Below are 15,000 nucleotides of genomic sequence, written 5' to 3'. Positions count from 1 at the left end.
ATATAGTGGTACTACTATAGACCAGAGCCCTATTCCCTATATAGTGCACTACTATAGACCAGAGCCCTATTCCCTATATAGTGGTACTACTATAGACCAGAGCCCTATTCCCTATATAGTACACTACTTTAGACCAGAGCCCTATTCCCTATATAGTGGTACTACTATAGACCAGAGTCCTATTCCCTATATAGTGAACTACTAGAGACCAGGGCCCTATTCCCTATATAGTAGTACTGCTAGTGACCAGAGCCCTATTCCCTATATAGTGGTACTACTATAGACCAGAGCCCTATTCCCTATATAGTGGTACTACTAGTGATCAGAGCCCTATTCCCTATGTAGTGGTACTACTATAGACCAGAGCCCTATTCCCTATATAGTGGTACTACTATAGACCAGAGCCCTATTCCCTATATAGTGGTACTACTATAGACCAGAGCCCTATTCCCTATATAGTGGTACTACTAGTGACCAGAGCCCTATTCCCTATATAGTGAACTACTAGTGACCAGAGCCCTATTCCCTATATAGTGGTACTACTATAGACCAGAGCCCTATTCCCTATATAGTGGTACTACTATAGACCAGAGCCCTATTCCCTATATAGTGAACTACTATAGACCAGAGCCCTATTCACTATATAGTACACTACTATAGACCAGAGCCCTATTCCCTATATAGTGAACTACTATAGACCAGAGCCCTATTCCCTATATAGTGGTACTACTATAGACCAGAGTCCTATTCCCTATATAGTGAACTACTAGTGACCAGAGCCCTATTCCCTATATAGTGGTACTACTATAGACCAGAGCCCTATTCCCTATATAGTGGTACTACTATAGACCAGAGCCCTATTCCCTATATAGTGGTACTACTATAGACCAGAGCCCTATTCCCTATATAGTGAACTACTAGTGACCAGAGCCCTATTCCCTATATAGTGAACTACTAGTGATCAGAGCCCTATTCCCTATATAGTGGTACTACTATAGACCAGAGCCCTATTCCCTATATAGTGGTACTACTATAGACCAGAGCCCTATTCCCTATATAGTGGTACTACTATAGACCAGAGCCCTATTCCCTATATAGTGGTACTACTATAGACCAGAGCCCTATTCCCTATATAGTGGTACTACTATAGACCAGAGCCCTATTCCCTATATAGTGGTACTACTATAGACCAGAGCCCTATTCCCTATATAGTGAACTACTAGTGACCAGAGCCCTATTCCCTATATAGTGGTACTACTATAGACCAGAGCCCTATTCCCTATATAGTGAACTACTATAGACCAGAGCCCTATTCCCTATATAGTGGTACTACTATAGACCAGGCCCTATTCCCTATATAGTGAACTACTATAGACCAGAGCCCTATTCCCTATATAGTGAACTACTATAGACCAGAGCCCTATTCCCTATATAGTGGTACTACTATAGACCAGAGCCCTATTCCCTATATAGTGGTACTACTATAGACCAGAGCCCTATTCCCTATATAGTGGTACTACTATAGACCAGAGCCCTATTCCCTATATAGTGAACTACTATAGACCAGAGCCCTATTCCCTATATAGTGGTACTACTATAGACCAGAGCCCTATTCCCTATATAGTGAACTACTATAGACCAGAGCCCTATTCCCTATATAGTGGTACTACTATAGACCAGAGCCCTATTCCCTATATAGTGGTACTACTATAGACCAGAGCCCTATTCCCTATATAGTGGTACTACTATAGACCAGAGCCCTATTCCCTATATAGTGGTACTACTATAGACCAGAGCCCTATTCCCTATATAGTGGTACTACTATAGACCAGAGCCCTATTCCCTATATAGTGGTACTACTATAGACCAGGCCCTATTCCCTATATAGTGAACTACTATAGACCAGAGCCCTATTCCCTATATAGTGAACTACTATAGACCAGAGCCCTATTCCCTATATAGTGGTACTACTATAGACCAGAGCCCTATTCCCTATATAGTGAACTACTAGTGACCAGAGCCCTATTCCCTATATAGTGAACTACTAGTGATCAGAGCCCTATTCCCTATATAGTGGTACTACTATAGACCAGAGCCCTATTCCCTATATAGTGGTACTACTATAGACCAGAGCCCTATTCCCTATATAGTGGTACTACTATAGACCAGAGCCCTATTCCCTATATAGTGGTACTACTATAGACCAGGCCCTATTCCCTATATAGTGAACTACTATAGACCAGAGCCCTATTCCCTATATAGTGAACTACTATAGACCAGAGCCCTATTCCCTATATAGTGAACTACTATAGACCAGAGCCCTATTCCCTATATAGTGGTACTACTAGTGACCAGAGCCCTATTCCCTATATAGTGAACTACTATAGACCAGAGCCCTATTCCCTATATAGTGAACTACTATAGACCAGAGCCCTATTCCCTATATAGTGAACTACTATAGACCAGAGCCCTATTCCCTATATAGTGAACTACTATAGACCAGAGCCCTATTCCCTATATAGTGAACTACTATAGACCAGAGCCCTATTCCCTATATAGTGAACTACTAGTGACCAGAGCCCTATTCCCTATATAGTGAACTACTATAGACCAGAGCCCTATTCCCTATATAGTGGTACTACTTTAGACCAGAGCCCTATTCCCTATATAGTGGTACTACTATAGACCAGAGCCCTATTCCCTATATAGTGGTACTACTATAGACCAGAGCCCTATTCCCTATGTAGTGGTACTACTATAGACCAGAGACCTATTCCCTATATAGTGGTACTACTATAGACTAGAGCCCTATGGCACCCTATTCCCTATATAGTGGTACTACTATAGACCAGAGCCCTATTCCCTATATAGTGGTACTACTATAGACCAGAGCCCTATTCCCTATATAGTGGTACTACTATAGACCAGAGCCCTATTCCCTATATAGTGAACTACTAGTGACCAGAGACTTATTCCCTATATAGTGAACTACTAGTGACCAGAGACTTATGGGGAATAGGGTGCAATTTGAGCCACAGTCTAAAATCTCACTCACCTTCACACCTGCCAACACGATGTTCTTTGCTGTGAAAACAGGGCAGAGACGACTGACGTCGGTCACATGACAGGAAATACATGGACACAATACATACTGTAAACACTCACTCAACGCTATGTCATGTCACTTAATGGCATGGTCTGTCATGCTATGTCATGTCACTTAATGGCATGGTCTGTCATGCTATGTCATGTCACTTAATGGCATGGTCTGTCATGCTATGTCATGTCACTTAATGGCATGGTCTGTCATGCTATGTCATGTCACTTAATGGCATGTTCTGTCATGCTATGTCATGTCACTTAATGGCATGGTCTGTCATGCTATGTCATGTCACTTAATGGCATGTTCTGGCATGTTCCGTCATGCTATGTCATGTCGCTTAATGCATGTACTGTCATGCTATGTCATGTCGCTTAATGCATGTACCATCATGCTATGTCATGTCACTTAGTGGCATGTACCGTCATGTACTGTCATGCTATGTCATGCCGCTTAATGCATGTACTGTCATGCTATGTCATGTCGCTTAATGGCATGTTCTGGCATGTACTGTCATGCTATGTCATGTCGCTTAATGCCTGTACCGTCATGCTATGTCATGTCGCTTAATGGCATGTTCTGGCATGTACCATCATGCTATGTCATGTTGTTTAATGCATGTACCATCATGCTATGTCATGTCACTTAATGGCATGTTCTGGTATGTACTGTCATGCTATGTCATGCCGTTTAATGCATGTACCGTCATGCTATGTCATGTCGCTTAATGGCATGTTCTGGCATGTACCATCATGCTATGTCATGTTGTTTAATGCATGTACCATCATGCTATGTCATGTCGCTTAATGGCATGTTCTGGCATGTACCATCATGCTATGTCATGTTGTTTAATGCATGTACCATCATGCTATGTCATGTCGCTTAATGGCATGTTCTGGCATGTACTGTCATGCTATGTCATGTCGCTTAATGCATGTACCGTCATGCTATGTCATGTCATTTAATGGCATGTACCGTCAAGCTATGTCATGTCACTTATTGGCATGTACAGTCATGCTATGTCATGTCACTTAGTGGCATGTTCTGGCATGTACCGTGATGCTATGTCATGTAATGTCACGTAATATAATGCTATGTCATGTAATGTCACATAATGCAATGCTATGTCATGTAATGTCACATAATGCAATGCTATGTCATGTAATGTCACATAATGTAATGCTATGTCATGTAATGTCACATGATATAATGCTATGTCATGTAATGTCACATAATGCTATGTCATGTAATGTCACGTAATGCTATGTGTTATTTGATGCGTCTGCCACCTACCGATCTCCACTCCCAGTCCTCCCATTCCACTGAGGAAGACAGACGACTGAGCCATCTGCTGCATAGCACTGTCCCCCAGGACATACCTCTGACGACTGGAGGGAGGGGGGAGGAGGGAGGGGGGAGGGAGGAGGGAGAGGGAAGAGAGAGGGAGGGAGGATGGGGGGTTAGGGAGGGAAGGAGAGAGAGGATGGGGGGTTAGGGAGAGAGGGAGGATGGGGGTTAGGGAGGGAGAGGGAAGAGAGAGGGAGGAGGGAGAGGGAAGAGAGAGGGAGGGAGGATGGGGGTTAGGGAGGGGGGAGGAGGGAGAGGGAGGAGAGAGGGAGGGAGGATGGGGGGTTAGGGAGAGAGAGGGAGGATGGGGGGTTAGGGAGGGAAGGAGAGAGAGGATGGGGGGTTAGGGAGGGAGAGGGAGGATGGGGGGTTAGGGAGGGAAGGAGAGAGAGGATGGGGGGTTAGGGAGGGAGAGGGGAGAGAGGGAGGGAGGATGGGGGGTTAGGGAGAGAGAGGGAGGATGGGGGGTTAGGGAGGGAAGGAGAGAGAGGATGGGGGGTTAGGGAGGGAGAGGGAGGATGGGGGGTTAGGGAGGGAAGGAGAGAGAGGATGGGGGGTTAGGGAGGGAGAGGGAGGATGGGGGTTAGGGAGGGGGGGTGAGGGAGGATGGGGGTTAGGGAGAGGGAAGAGAGAGGGAGGGAGGATGGAGAGGAGAGAGAGGGAGGGAGGGTGGGGGTTAGGGAGGGGGGAGGAGGGAGAGGGAGGAGAGAGGGAGGGAGGATGGAGAGGAGAGAGAGGGAGGGAGGGAGGCAGGGAAGAGGGGGAGGCAGGGAGAGGGATTAGGGAGAGAGGGGGAGGGAGGCAGGGAAGAGGGGGGGCAGGGAAGAGGGGGGGGGGGGCAGGGAAGATGGGGGGCAGGGAAGAGGGGGGGCAGGGAAGAGGGGGGCGCAGGGAAGAGGGGGGGGGCAGGGAAGAGGGGGGGCAGGGAAGAGGGGGGGGGCAGGGAAGAGGGGGGGCAGGGAAGAGGGGGGGGCAGGGAAGAGGGGGGGGCAGGGAAGAGGGGGGGGCAGGGAAGAGGAGGGGGGGGGCAGGGAAGAGGGGGGGGGCAGGGAAGAGGGGAGGCAGGGAAGAGGGGGGGGCAGGGAAGAGGGGGGGGCAGGGAGAGGGATTAGGGAGAGAGGGGGAGGGAGGCAGGGAAGAGGGGGGGCAGGGAAGAGGGGGGGGGGGGGGCAGGGAAGAGGGGGGGGGGCAGGGAAGAGGGGGGGGGCAGGGAAGAGGGGGGGGGGGCAGGGAAGATCAAATGATGTTGTTGTGAGTCAGTCAGCACCTAGAACATGTTTTGTTAGAACTATTACTGGTATGTCATTGTACTTAAAATAGGTAGTACGGGATTTACCTGTACAGGGAGTCATCAATCTCCATGGAGTCAGCTGACATCTCGGGAGGGGAAAACTCACTGGTCCTAGAAGCACTGGATATTGAGAGAGAGAGAGAGATCATGGAGGAGAGAAGTCCTTCTGATGTCAGGGTTATATGAACTCTGTCCTGGCTCCCCCGGGCCCCCAGCACTACACAACTGATTCAAATAATCAATGCTTGATGAGGAGTTGGTTATTTAAAATCAGCTGTGTAGTGCCAGGGCTAAAACGTGCAACCAGGGGGGACCCAAGGACCCAGAGTTGGAACCCAGGACCCAGAGTGGGGCCTCAGGACCCAGAGTGGGCCCCCCCAGGACCCAGAGTGGGCCCCCAGGACCCAGAGTGGAACCCCAGGACCCAGAGTGGACCCCAGGACCCAGAGTGGACCCCCAGGACCCAGAGTGGACCCAGAGTGGACCCCAGGACCCAGTTTGGGAAACCTTGGTCTACGCCACTGTTCTACACCTTAGTCCTGAGGACACAGGGGGGCCTACGTCCCAATTGTCTCTCCTTCCTCCCAAAATGTGCACTTGTACAATTCCCTTCACTGCTTTGGATGTAAACGACAGGAATAAGAGACTCCCTCTCTCCTCTAGAGGTCAACCTCTACTCTCCTCCACCAACCCACTCATTTCAGAGGAGTTTGTGGGACGTAGTGCACACTTTACAAATAAGGACGCATATAATTGGGACGCACCCATAGAATGGATGTGCAGGCTTTCATTCCAACCCAGTACTTAAGAGTCCTGATACAATGGACCAATTTGTTATCCATCCATTGAGTTGGTTTACCAGGTGTGTTAGTGCTGGGCTGTAAACAGAAGCCTACACACCCTGTGGGTGGGTCTCTGGGGACCAGGATTGTTATCCATCCATTGAGTTAGTTTATCAGGTGTGTTAGTGCTGGGCTGTAAACAGAAGCCTACACATCCTGTGGGTGGGTCTCTGGGGACCAGGATTGTTATCCATCCATTGAGTTAGTTTATCAGGTGTGTTAGTGCTGGGCTGTAAACAGAAGCCTACACATCCTGTGGGTGGGTCTCTGGGGACCAGGATTGTTATCCATCCATTGAGTTAGTTTATCAGGTGTGTTAGTGCTGGGCTGTAAACAGAAGCCTACACATCCTGTGGGTGGGTCTCTGGGGACCAGGATTGTTATCCATCCATTGAGTTGGTTTACCAGGTGTGTTAGTGCTGGGGGCTGTAAACAGAAGCCTATACACCCTGTGGGTGGGTCTCTGGGGACCAGGATTGTTATCCATCCATTGAGTTGGTTTACCAGGTGTGTTTAGTGCTGGGCTGTAAACAGAAGCCTACACACCCTGTGGGTGGGTCTCTGGGAACCAGGATTGTTATCCATACATTGAGTTGGTTTACCAGGTGTGTTTAGTGCTGGGCTGTAAACAGAAGCCTACACACCCTGTGGGTGGGTCTCTGGGGACCAGGATTGTTATCCATCCATTGAGTTGGTTTACCAGGTGTGTTTAGTGCTGGGCTGTAAACAGAAGCCTACACACCCTGTGGGTGGGTCTCTGGGGACCAGGATTGTTATCCATACATTGAGTTAGTTTACCAGGTGTGTTTAGTGCTGGGCTGTAAACAGAAGCCTACACACCCTGTGGGTGGGTCTCTGGGGACCAGGATTGTTATCCATCCATTGAGTTGGTTTATCAGGTGTGTTTAGTGCTGGGCTGTAAACAGAAGCCTACACACCCTGTGGGTGGGTCTCTGGGGACCAGGATTGTTATCCATCCATTGAGTTGGTTTACCAGGTGTGTTTAGTGCTGGGCTGTAAACAGAAGCCTACACATCCTGTGGGTGGGTCTCTGGGAACCAGGATTGAAAAGGGAAACTGTTCTGTCCTTACAGGTGAGATAAAAGAGGAGGTATACCTGTGTCACGTTATTCTCAAATACATGATTTTCGCTAGCTTTGTCTGTGTAACATCTGATAACACGATGTTGTCACCCCGGGATATCCTGATGTGCAGCAATAGCTACAGAACAATCCACTCACTATATGATGATACTCAGCTGTCCAATGTCAAGGTACAAGGGTTTTTCCGACTTAGCTAGCAACATCAAGCTTTCTGTTTAGTGAGCGAGAAGTATCTGTCTAGCTACATCACCACACCAAATGAAGATGATAACTGAGTCAAGTTAGCTAGCTAAATAAACAGTATTGCTAACTAGCTAATGGGCTTGCTAACTAGCTAATGGGCTTACTAACTAGCTAATGGGCTTGCTAACTAGTTAATGGGCTTGCTAACTAGCTGATGGGCTTGCTACCTAGCTGATGGGCTTGCTACCTAGCTGATGGGCTTGCTACCTAGCTAATGGGCTTGCTAACTAGCTAATGGGCTAACTAGCTAAAGGGCTAACTAGCTAATGGGCTAACTAGCTAATGGGCTAACTAGCTAATGGGCTTCCTAACTAGCTAATGGGCTTCCTAACTAGCTAATGGGCTTCCTAACTAGCTAATGGGCTTCCTAACTAGCTAGCTTCCTGGTCCCAAAATCTGCAGTTAGCTACTAGTAGCTAGCTACAATAACGTGAGGACGTTATAAGAGTAGCAGTAACACTAGTAGTAGTACCATATTACATATTTTGAGGTTGACAACTTCTCAAAGCCTTGTCAATAGCGAACTTATGTGTTTATCTTGCTAGGAACGATGGCTAACCTAACTTAGCATTGACTGCTTACTCAGAAGGGCGTTAGCTAGCACTAGCTAGATTTCTACATCTGCATTGCTTGCTGTTTTGGGGGGGGGGTTTCGGCTGGGTTTCTGTAAAAAACACTGTGTACATCGGCTGATATAAAAATAAAAAAAAACTGAAGGCTTTATAAATACATTTTATTGATTGATTGATACTGCCTGATGCCGGGTCAGTGCAAAAAACCCTCCATAGACTTGACAAGTCATGACTTATCAAGCACAAATCTCCCTATGGTTGCAGATACGGGATGTCCATAATGGTATTTGTGAATGTTGCGAAAAATGCGCTTTAAAAATCGTCATTCAGAGACGAAATATCTTACCTGTCGGTGTACGATAGGTTCATTGAGTTGTTGTTACGAATGAAGGGTTGTGTTCAGCTAAAAAAAATAACACATCAAACTGTTCCGGGTTACCCAGATCACATGACAAGGTTCACGTTTAAATTATATTTATTTGATAGATTATTAAAGAAATAATAAGATACAAAAAAACAACTGAAAAAAAAAATGTTTTGGGATATCCAGACAAGTGATTTGTTCTTTCTCTCGGGAGTATTTGGCATTGCGGCCATTATTTTTTTTTTACCAGATTCCATATTAAGTGTAGGCATCATAGTGCATAGTATCATGGGTCGTATTGAAAACCTGCAAGACACCATTTTACATTTTAGAAGAAAACAGAGACACTGTTCAAACAGCCAAAGTTCATCTGCCCAGTGAAACATTTACAACTCAGACTCTCTAACTAATAGGGGTGAGGGAGAAGAGGGGGGTGAGGGAGGAGAGGGGGTGAGGGAGAAGGGGGGGGTGAGGGAGGAGAGGGGGTGAGGGAGAAGGGGGGGGTGAGGGAGGAGAGGGGGTGAGGGAGGAGAGGGAGGAGAGGGGGTGAAGGAGGTGATGAGGTGGGGGGGTGAGGGAGAAGGGGGGGGTGAGGGAGGAGAGGGGGTGAAGGGGTGAGGGAGGAGAGGGGGTGAAGAGGTGGGGGGGTGAGGGAGAAGGGGGGGGTGAGGGAGGAGAGGGGGTGAGGGAGGAGAGGGGGTGAAGAGGTGGGGGGGTGAGGGAGAAGGGGGGGGTGAGGGAGGAGAGGGGGTGAGGGAGGAGAGGGGGTGAGGGAGGAGAGGGAGGAGAGGGGGTGAAGGAGGTGATGAGGTGGGGGGGTGAGGGGAGATTAGGTGAGTGGAGAGAGGGTAAGGGGGTGAGGGGGTTAGGGGAGAGGGGGTGAGGATGAGAGGGGGTCCGGGTCTAAGGGTCCTGTACTCCTGGCCCTTGGACCCTTAGAACCTAGAGTTAGTCATGGTCAGGTCCCATGGTCAGGAAAAACCCAACGAGGTCACTCATTTTAGTCATTTATCCTACTGTAGTCCTAATCCTAATGTTGGGAGACTGTAACAATAGATAACAGATAGACAATATACCTGATGTTGTTAGTTAGTTAGACTGTAACAATAGATAACAGATAGACAGTAGACCTGATGTTGGGAGAATATAACAATAGATAACAGACAGTAGACCTGATGTTGTTAGTTAGACTGTAACAATAGATAACATATAGACAGTAGACCTGATGTTGTTAGACTGTAACAATAGATAACAGATAGATAGTAGACCTGATGTTGTTAGTTAGACTATAACAATAGATAACAGATAGATAGTAGACCTGATGTTAGTTAGACTATAACAATAGATAACAGATAGATAGTAGACCTGATGTTAGTTAGACTGTAACAATAGATAACAGATAGATAGTAGACCTGATGTTGTTAGTTAGACTGTAACAATAGATAACATATAGACAGTAGACCTGATGTTGTTAGACTGTAACAATAGATAACAGATAGACAGTAGACCTGATGTTAGTTAGACTATAACAATAGATAACAGATAGATAGTAGACCTGATGTTAGTTAGACTGTAACAATAGATAACAGATAGATAGTAGACCTGATGTTGTTAGTTAGACTGTAACAATAGATAACATATAGACAGTAGACCTGATGTTGTTAGACTGTAACAATAGATAACAGATAGACAGTAGACCTGATGTTGTTAGTTAGACTATAACAATAGATAACAGATAGATAGTAGACCTGGTGTTGTTAGTTAGACTGTAACAACAGATAACAGATAGATAGTAGACCTGATGTTAGTTAGACTGTAACAATAGATAACAGATAGACAGTAGACCTGATGTTGTTAGTTAGACTGTAACAATAGATAACAGATAGATAGTAGACCCAGATAACAGATAGACAGTAGACCTGATGTTGTTAGTTAGACTGTAACAATAGATAACAGATAGACAGTAGACCTGATGTTAGTTAGACTATAACAATAGATAACAGATAGATAGTAGACCTGATGTTAGTTAGACTGTAACAATAGATAACAGATAGATAGTAGACCTGATGATGTTAGTTAGACTGTAACAATAGATAACAGATAGACAGTAGACCTGATGTTGTTAGTTAGACTGTAACAATAGATAACAGATAGATAGTAGACCTGTTGTTAGTTAGACTGTAACAATAGATAACAGATAGATAGTAGATCTATATAGAGCTGACTGGATCATGTCATGTGGTCCATATTAGTTAACAGTGGATCACAGGTCATCATGGCTGAGCCTCATAGCCTGTTTCACACAACTGTCTGGTTAGTGGTTACTTACATAGCTACATGTACAACAGGATCAAACTCCGTGTGTGTGTGTGTGTGTGTGTGTGTGTGTGTGTGTGTGTGTGTGTGTGAAGCCAGCAATCTCTGTCAACCATCCCTCCCTTCATATTGGCCGAACGGCAACCCCCTACGGTACCTCCCCTCTGAACTCCTGCCAAAAACAACACACACATACGACACACACCAGAAAAGGTGCTCAGGTTGCAAAGTCCCTGTTTTTAACAGATTTAAATTAAATTACATTTCTCTCTCTAAAGCTCCAGACCTCCTCTCCTCGACGATGTGGTGCGGTCGCGTGGCTCTGCGCGTGGCTCTCCAGCGGATCGCCGTTGTGCCATTAAACTCATTAAGTATTACCGGGGGTTTACCGGGCGCCGTGCAGAGAGAGATGTCGTCTCTACCGCGGGTCTACATCACGCGACAGATCCCGCCGGAGGGGCTGAAGATTCTCAGCGAGTCTGGACAGTGAGTGAGATCACACTTTTCTCTTGTTGCCGTTCTGGTTCTGTTTGTAGGCTTACTTTTTAATATAATTATATTCTTTAAATCTAATTATTTTTTGCTTTTAATTTCATGTTATGTAGGCTATAGGTTTTGGATCGTGTCTTTAATTTAACTTAATGTCCTTTAGTCATTCATGGAGGCTAACCTATCAACTTGTCATTCAATGTAACGGAACGTTCTGAAATGTTGTCGTGTGAGGTTCATCATTGACTTCTGGGTAAACAGAACTGACAGTGTTTGCCCTGACCAGACCAGACAGATAAGAAGTCTCTCTCAATTCAATTTGCATACTGACAAAGCTTACTTTGGCAAAGGAATGACTCATTAACAACAGGCCTATCAATAAATACATCATAACACAATTAATAACAATAAATATTATCACAAACAGGACTCTCTCCCTCTCTATTCCCCCCCTCAGACTCCTAACACTGTTTAATACACTCATTCAGTCTCTCTCTGACTCATAACACTGTTCCAGTCTCTCTCTGACTCATAACACTGTTCCAGTCTCTCTCTGACTCATAACACTGTTCCAGTCTCTCTCTGACTCCTAACACTGTTCCAGTCTCTCTCTGACTCCTAACACTGTTCCAGTCTCTCTCTGACTCATAACACTGTTCCAGTCTCTCTCTGACTCCTAACACTGTTCCAGTCTCTCTCTGACTCATAACACTGTTCCAGTCTCTCTCTGACTCATAACACTGTTCCAGTCTCTCTCTGACTCATAACACTGTTCCAGTCTCTCTCTGACTCATAACACTGTTCCAGTCTCTCTCTGACTCATAACACTGTTCCAGTCTCTCTCTGACTCCTAACACTGTTCCAGTCTCTCTCTGACTCATAACACTGTTCCAGTCTCTCTCTGACTCATAACACTGTTCCAGTCTCTCTCTGACTCCTAACACTGTTCCAGTCTCTCTCTGACTCCTAACACTGTTCCAGTCTCTCTCTGACTCATAACACTGTTCCAGTCTCTCTCTGACTCATAACACTGTTCCAGTCTCTCTCTGACTCCTAACACTGTTCCAGTCTCTCTCTGACTCCTAACACTGTTCCAGTCTCTCTCTGGCTCATAACACTGTTCCAGTCTCTCTCTGACTCCTAACACTGTTCCAGTCTCTCTCTGACTCATAACACTGTTCCAGTCTCTCTCTGACTCATAACACTGTTCCAGTCTCTCTCTGACTCATAACACTGTTCCAGTCTCTCTCTGACTCCTAACACTGTTCCAGTCTCTCTCTGACTCATAACACTGTTCCAGTCTCTCTCTGACTCATAACACTGTTCCAGTCTCTCTCTATCAGGTTCATTACTGTGAATTAGCTTTCACAGAGGTACTCATTCCACATCATGGATTCCCTTAAAGAAGCAAAAAAGAAAGAGAGAAAGAAAGAAAGAAAGAAAGAAAGAAAGAGAGAGAGGGAGACAGACAGAGACAGGCAGACAGACAGACAGACAGGCAGACAGGCAGGCAGACAGACAGACTGGGTTAGTTTAGACTAGGCCTATAGATAGATAGACAGACAGACAGACAGGCAGACAGGCAGACAGACAGACAGACAGACAGACAGGCAGACAGACAGACAGACATTTGTAAAGAATCTGTAACAGGTCTTTCATTTTGAAATCCTACATTACCCAGAGTGCAGTTTGATCTGTGGGACTCAGATGACGTCCCCGTGCCCCGGAAGGAGTTGCTCCAGAAGGTCAAAGGTGTCGATGCGCTGGTCTGCGTGCTCACGGAGAAGATCGATGCCGAGCTATTGGACGCTGCAGGTCAGGTGACTGTCCATAATCTCTAACGCCATTGGCTCATCTCTGACAGGAACACTGGGAGAACTTGACTTTTTGTTGTGTGTTTGTGTGTGCGTGCGTGTGTGTCTCTCTCTCTCTGTGTGTGTTTGTGTGTGTGTGTCTCTCTCTCTGTGTGTGTGTGTGTGTGTGTGTGTGTGTGTGTGTGTGTGTGTGCGCGTGTGTCTCTCTCTCTGTGTGTGTGTGTGTGTGTGTGTGTGTGTGTCCTGCAGGTCCTAACCTTAAGGTCCTGAGCACCATGTCAGTGGGTTTTGACCACCTCTCCCTGGAGGAACTAAAGAAAAGGTCAGTGACCTCTAACCTCTGTTGTTGGTCACATCACAGACAGACATACAACTGAGTATAACAAAACATTAAGAACACCTTCCTAATATTGAGTTGCAGCCCCCAACCCCATTTCTGTCCTCAGAGGAGCCTCAATTCATTAGGACATGGACTCTACAAGGTGTTGAAAGCCTTCAATGCTTCCCACAGTTGTGCCTCGTAATTTAAAAACAAATTTTAAATTTATTTTACCCCGTTTTCTCCCCAATTTCGTGGTATCCAATTGTTTTTTTGGAAACACCATGCACCTGGCAACCTTGGTTAGCGAGCACTGCGCCCAGCACGCCAAAGGAGTCGCTGGTGCGCGATGAGACAAGGATATCCCTACCGGCCAAACCCTCCCTAACCCAGACGACGCTGGACCAATTGTGCGTCGCCCCACGGACCTCCCGGTCGCGGCCGGTTGCGACAGAGCCTGGGCTCGAACCAGGGTCTCTGGTGGCACAGCTGGCGCTGCAGTACAGCCCGCAGTACAGCCCGGGTGGACCATTTTTGATACACACAGGAAACTGTTGAGTGTGGAAAACCCAGCAGCTTTGCAGTTCTTGACACAAATCGGTGCCACTGGCACCTACTAACATATCCATTCAAAGGCACTTAAATATTTTGTCTTGTCCATTCACCCTCTGAATGACACACAATCCATGTCTCAGTTGTCTCAAGGCTTTAAAAGTCATTTTCTAACCTGTCTGCTTCCCTTCATCTACACTGATTGAAGTGGATTTAACAGGTGACATCAATAAGGGATCATGGACTTCACCTGGATTCACCTGGTCAGTCTTATGTCATGGAAAGAGCAGGTGTTCCTAATGATTTGTCTGCTCAGCATATATATGAGACAGACAGAGGAGAGAGTGAGATAGAGAGAGAGAGAGAGAGACAGTGTTCCTAATGATTTGTCCACTCAGCATATATATGAGAGCGACAGAGGAGAGAGTGAGATAGAGAGAGAGAGAGAGACAGTGTTCCTAATGATTTGTCCACTCAGCATATATATGAGAGCGACAGAGGAGAGAGTGAGATAGAGAGAGAGAGAGAGACAGTGTTCCTAATGATTTGTCTGCTCAGCATATATATGAGACAGACAGAGGAGAGAGTGAGATAGAGAGAGAGAGAGAGACAGTGTTCCTAATGATTTGTCCACTCAGCATATATATG

General features: G+C 46.2%; 2 protein-coding genes across 8 annotated transcripts in view; one reads left to right on the top strand and one right to left on the bottom strand.

Moving 5' to 3' along the window:
• The window catches only part of LOC110514691 (ubiquitin-like modifier-activating enzyme 6), a 54,908-nt gene extending 45,728 nt beyond the window's left edge, over positions 1 to 9,180 (bottom strand). For all 4 annotated transcript variants that reach the window (XM_090188257.1, XM_090188258.1, XM_090188260.1 and 1 more), the window contains exons 1-4: positions 8,845 to 9,180; positions 5,784 to 5,858; positions 4,394 to 4,488; positions 3,056 to 3,084 (exon numbers count right to left, since the gene is read on the bottom strand). In XM_090188257.1, the coding sequence (XP_090044383.1) occupies positions 3,056 to 3,084; positions 4,394 to 4,488; positions 5,784 to 5,858; positions 8,845 to 8,867 (222 nt within the window). In that variant the 5' untranslated portion in view covers positions 8,868 to 9,180. The remainder of the gene's footprint in view (positions 1 to 3,055; positions 3,085 to 4,393; positions 4,489 to 5,783; positions 5,859 to 8,844) is intronic.
• Positions 9,181 to 11,309: 2,129 nt separating this feature from the next.
• LOC110517888 (glyoxylate reductase/hydroxypyruvate reductase) overlaps positions 11,310 to 15,000 on the top strand; it is a 12,904-nt gene continuing 9,213 nt past the window's right edge. For 2 of the 4 annotated variants that reach the window (XM_090188315.1, XM_090188316.1), the window contains exons 1-3: positions 11,311 to 11,664; positions 13,349 to 13,482; positions 13,731 to 13,803. In XM_090188315.1, the coding sequence (XP_090044441.1) occupies positions 11,480 to 11,664; positions 13,349 to 13,482; positions 13,731 to 13,803 (392 nt within the window). In that variant the 5' untranslated portion in view covers positions 11,311 to 11,479. Of the gene's footprint in view, positions 11,665 to 13,348; positions 13,483 to 13,730; positions 13,804 to 15,000 lie in introns of all 4 variants that reach the window. The other 2 variants (XM_090188317.1, XR_016483987.1) reach the window with 2 other exon arrangements.

The sequence above is a fragment of the Oncorhynchus mykiss genome, chromosome 10 (genome assembly GCF_057628025.1).
Source record: "Oncorhynchus mykiss isolate SJ-2025 chromosome 10, ASM5762802v1, whole genome shotgun sequence".
Classification (NCBI taxonomy): domain Eukaryota; kingdom Metazoa; phylum Chordata; class Actinopteri; order Salmoniformes; family Salmonidae; genus Oncorhynchus; species Oncorhynchus mykiss.
The sequence above is the reverse complement of the archived record's forward strand: the minus strand, read 5'-3'. Positions and strand labels throughout refer to the sequence as shown.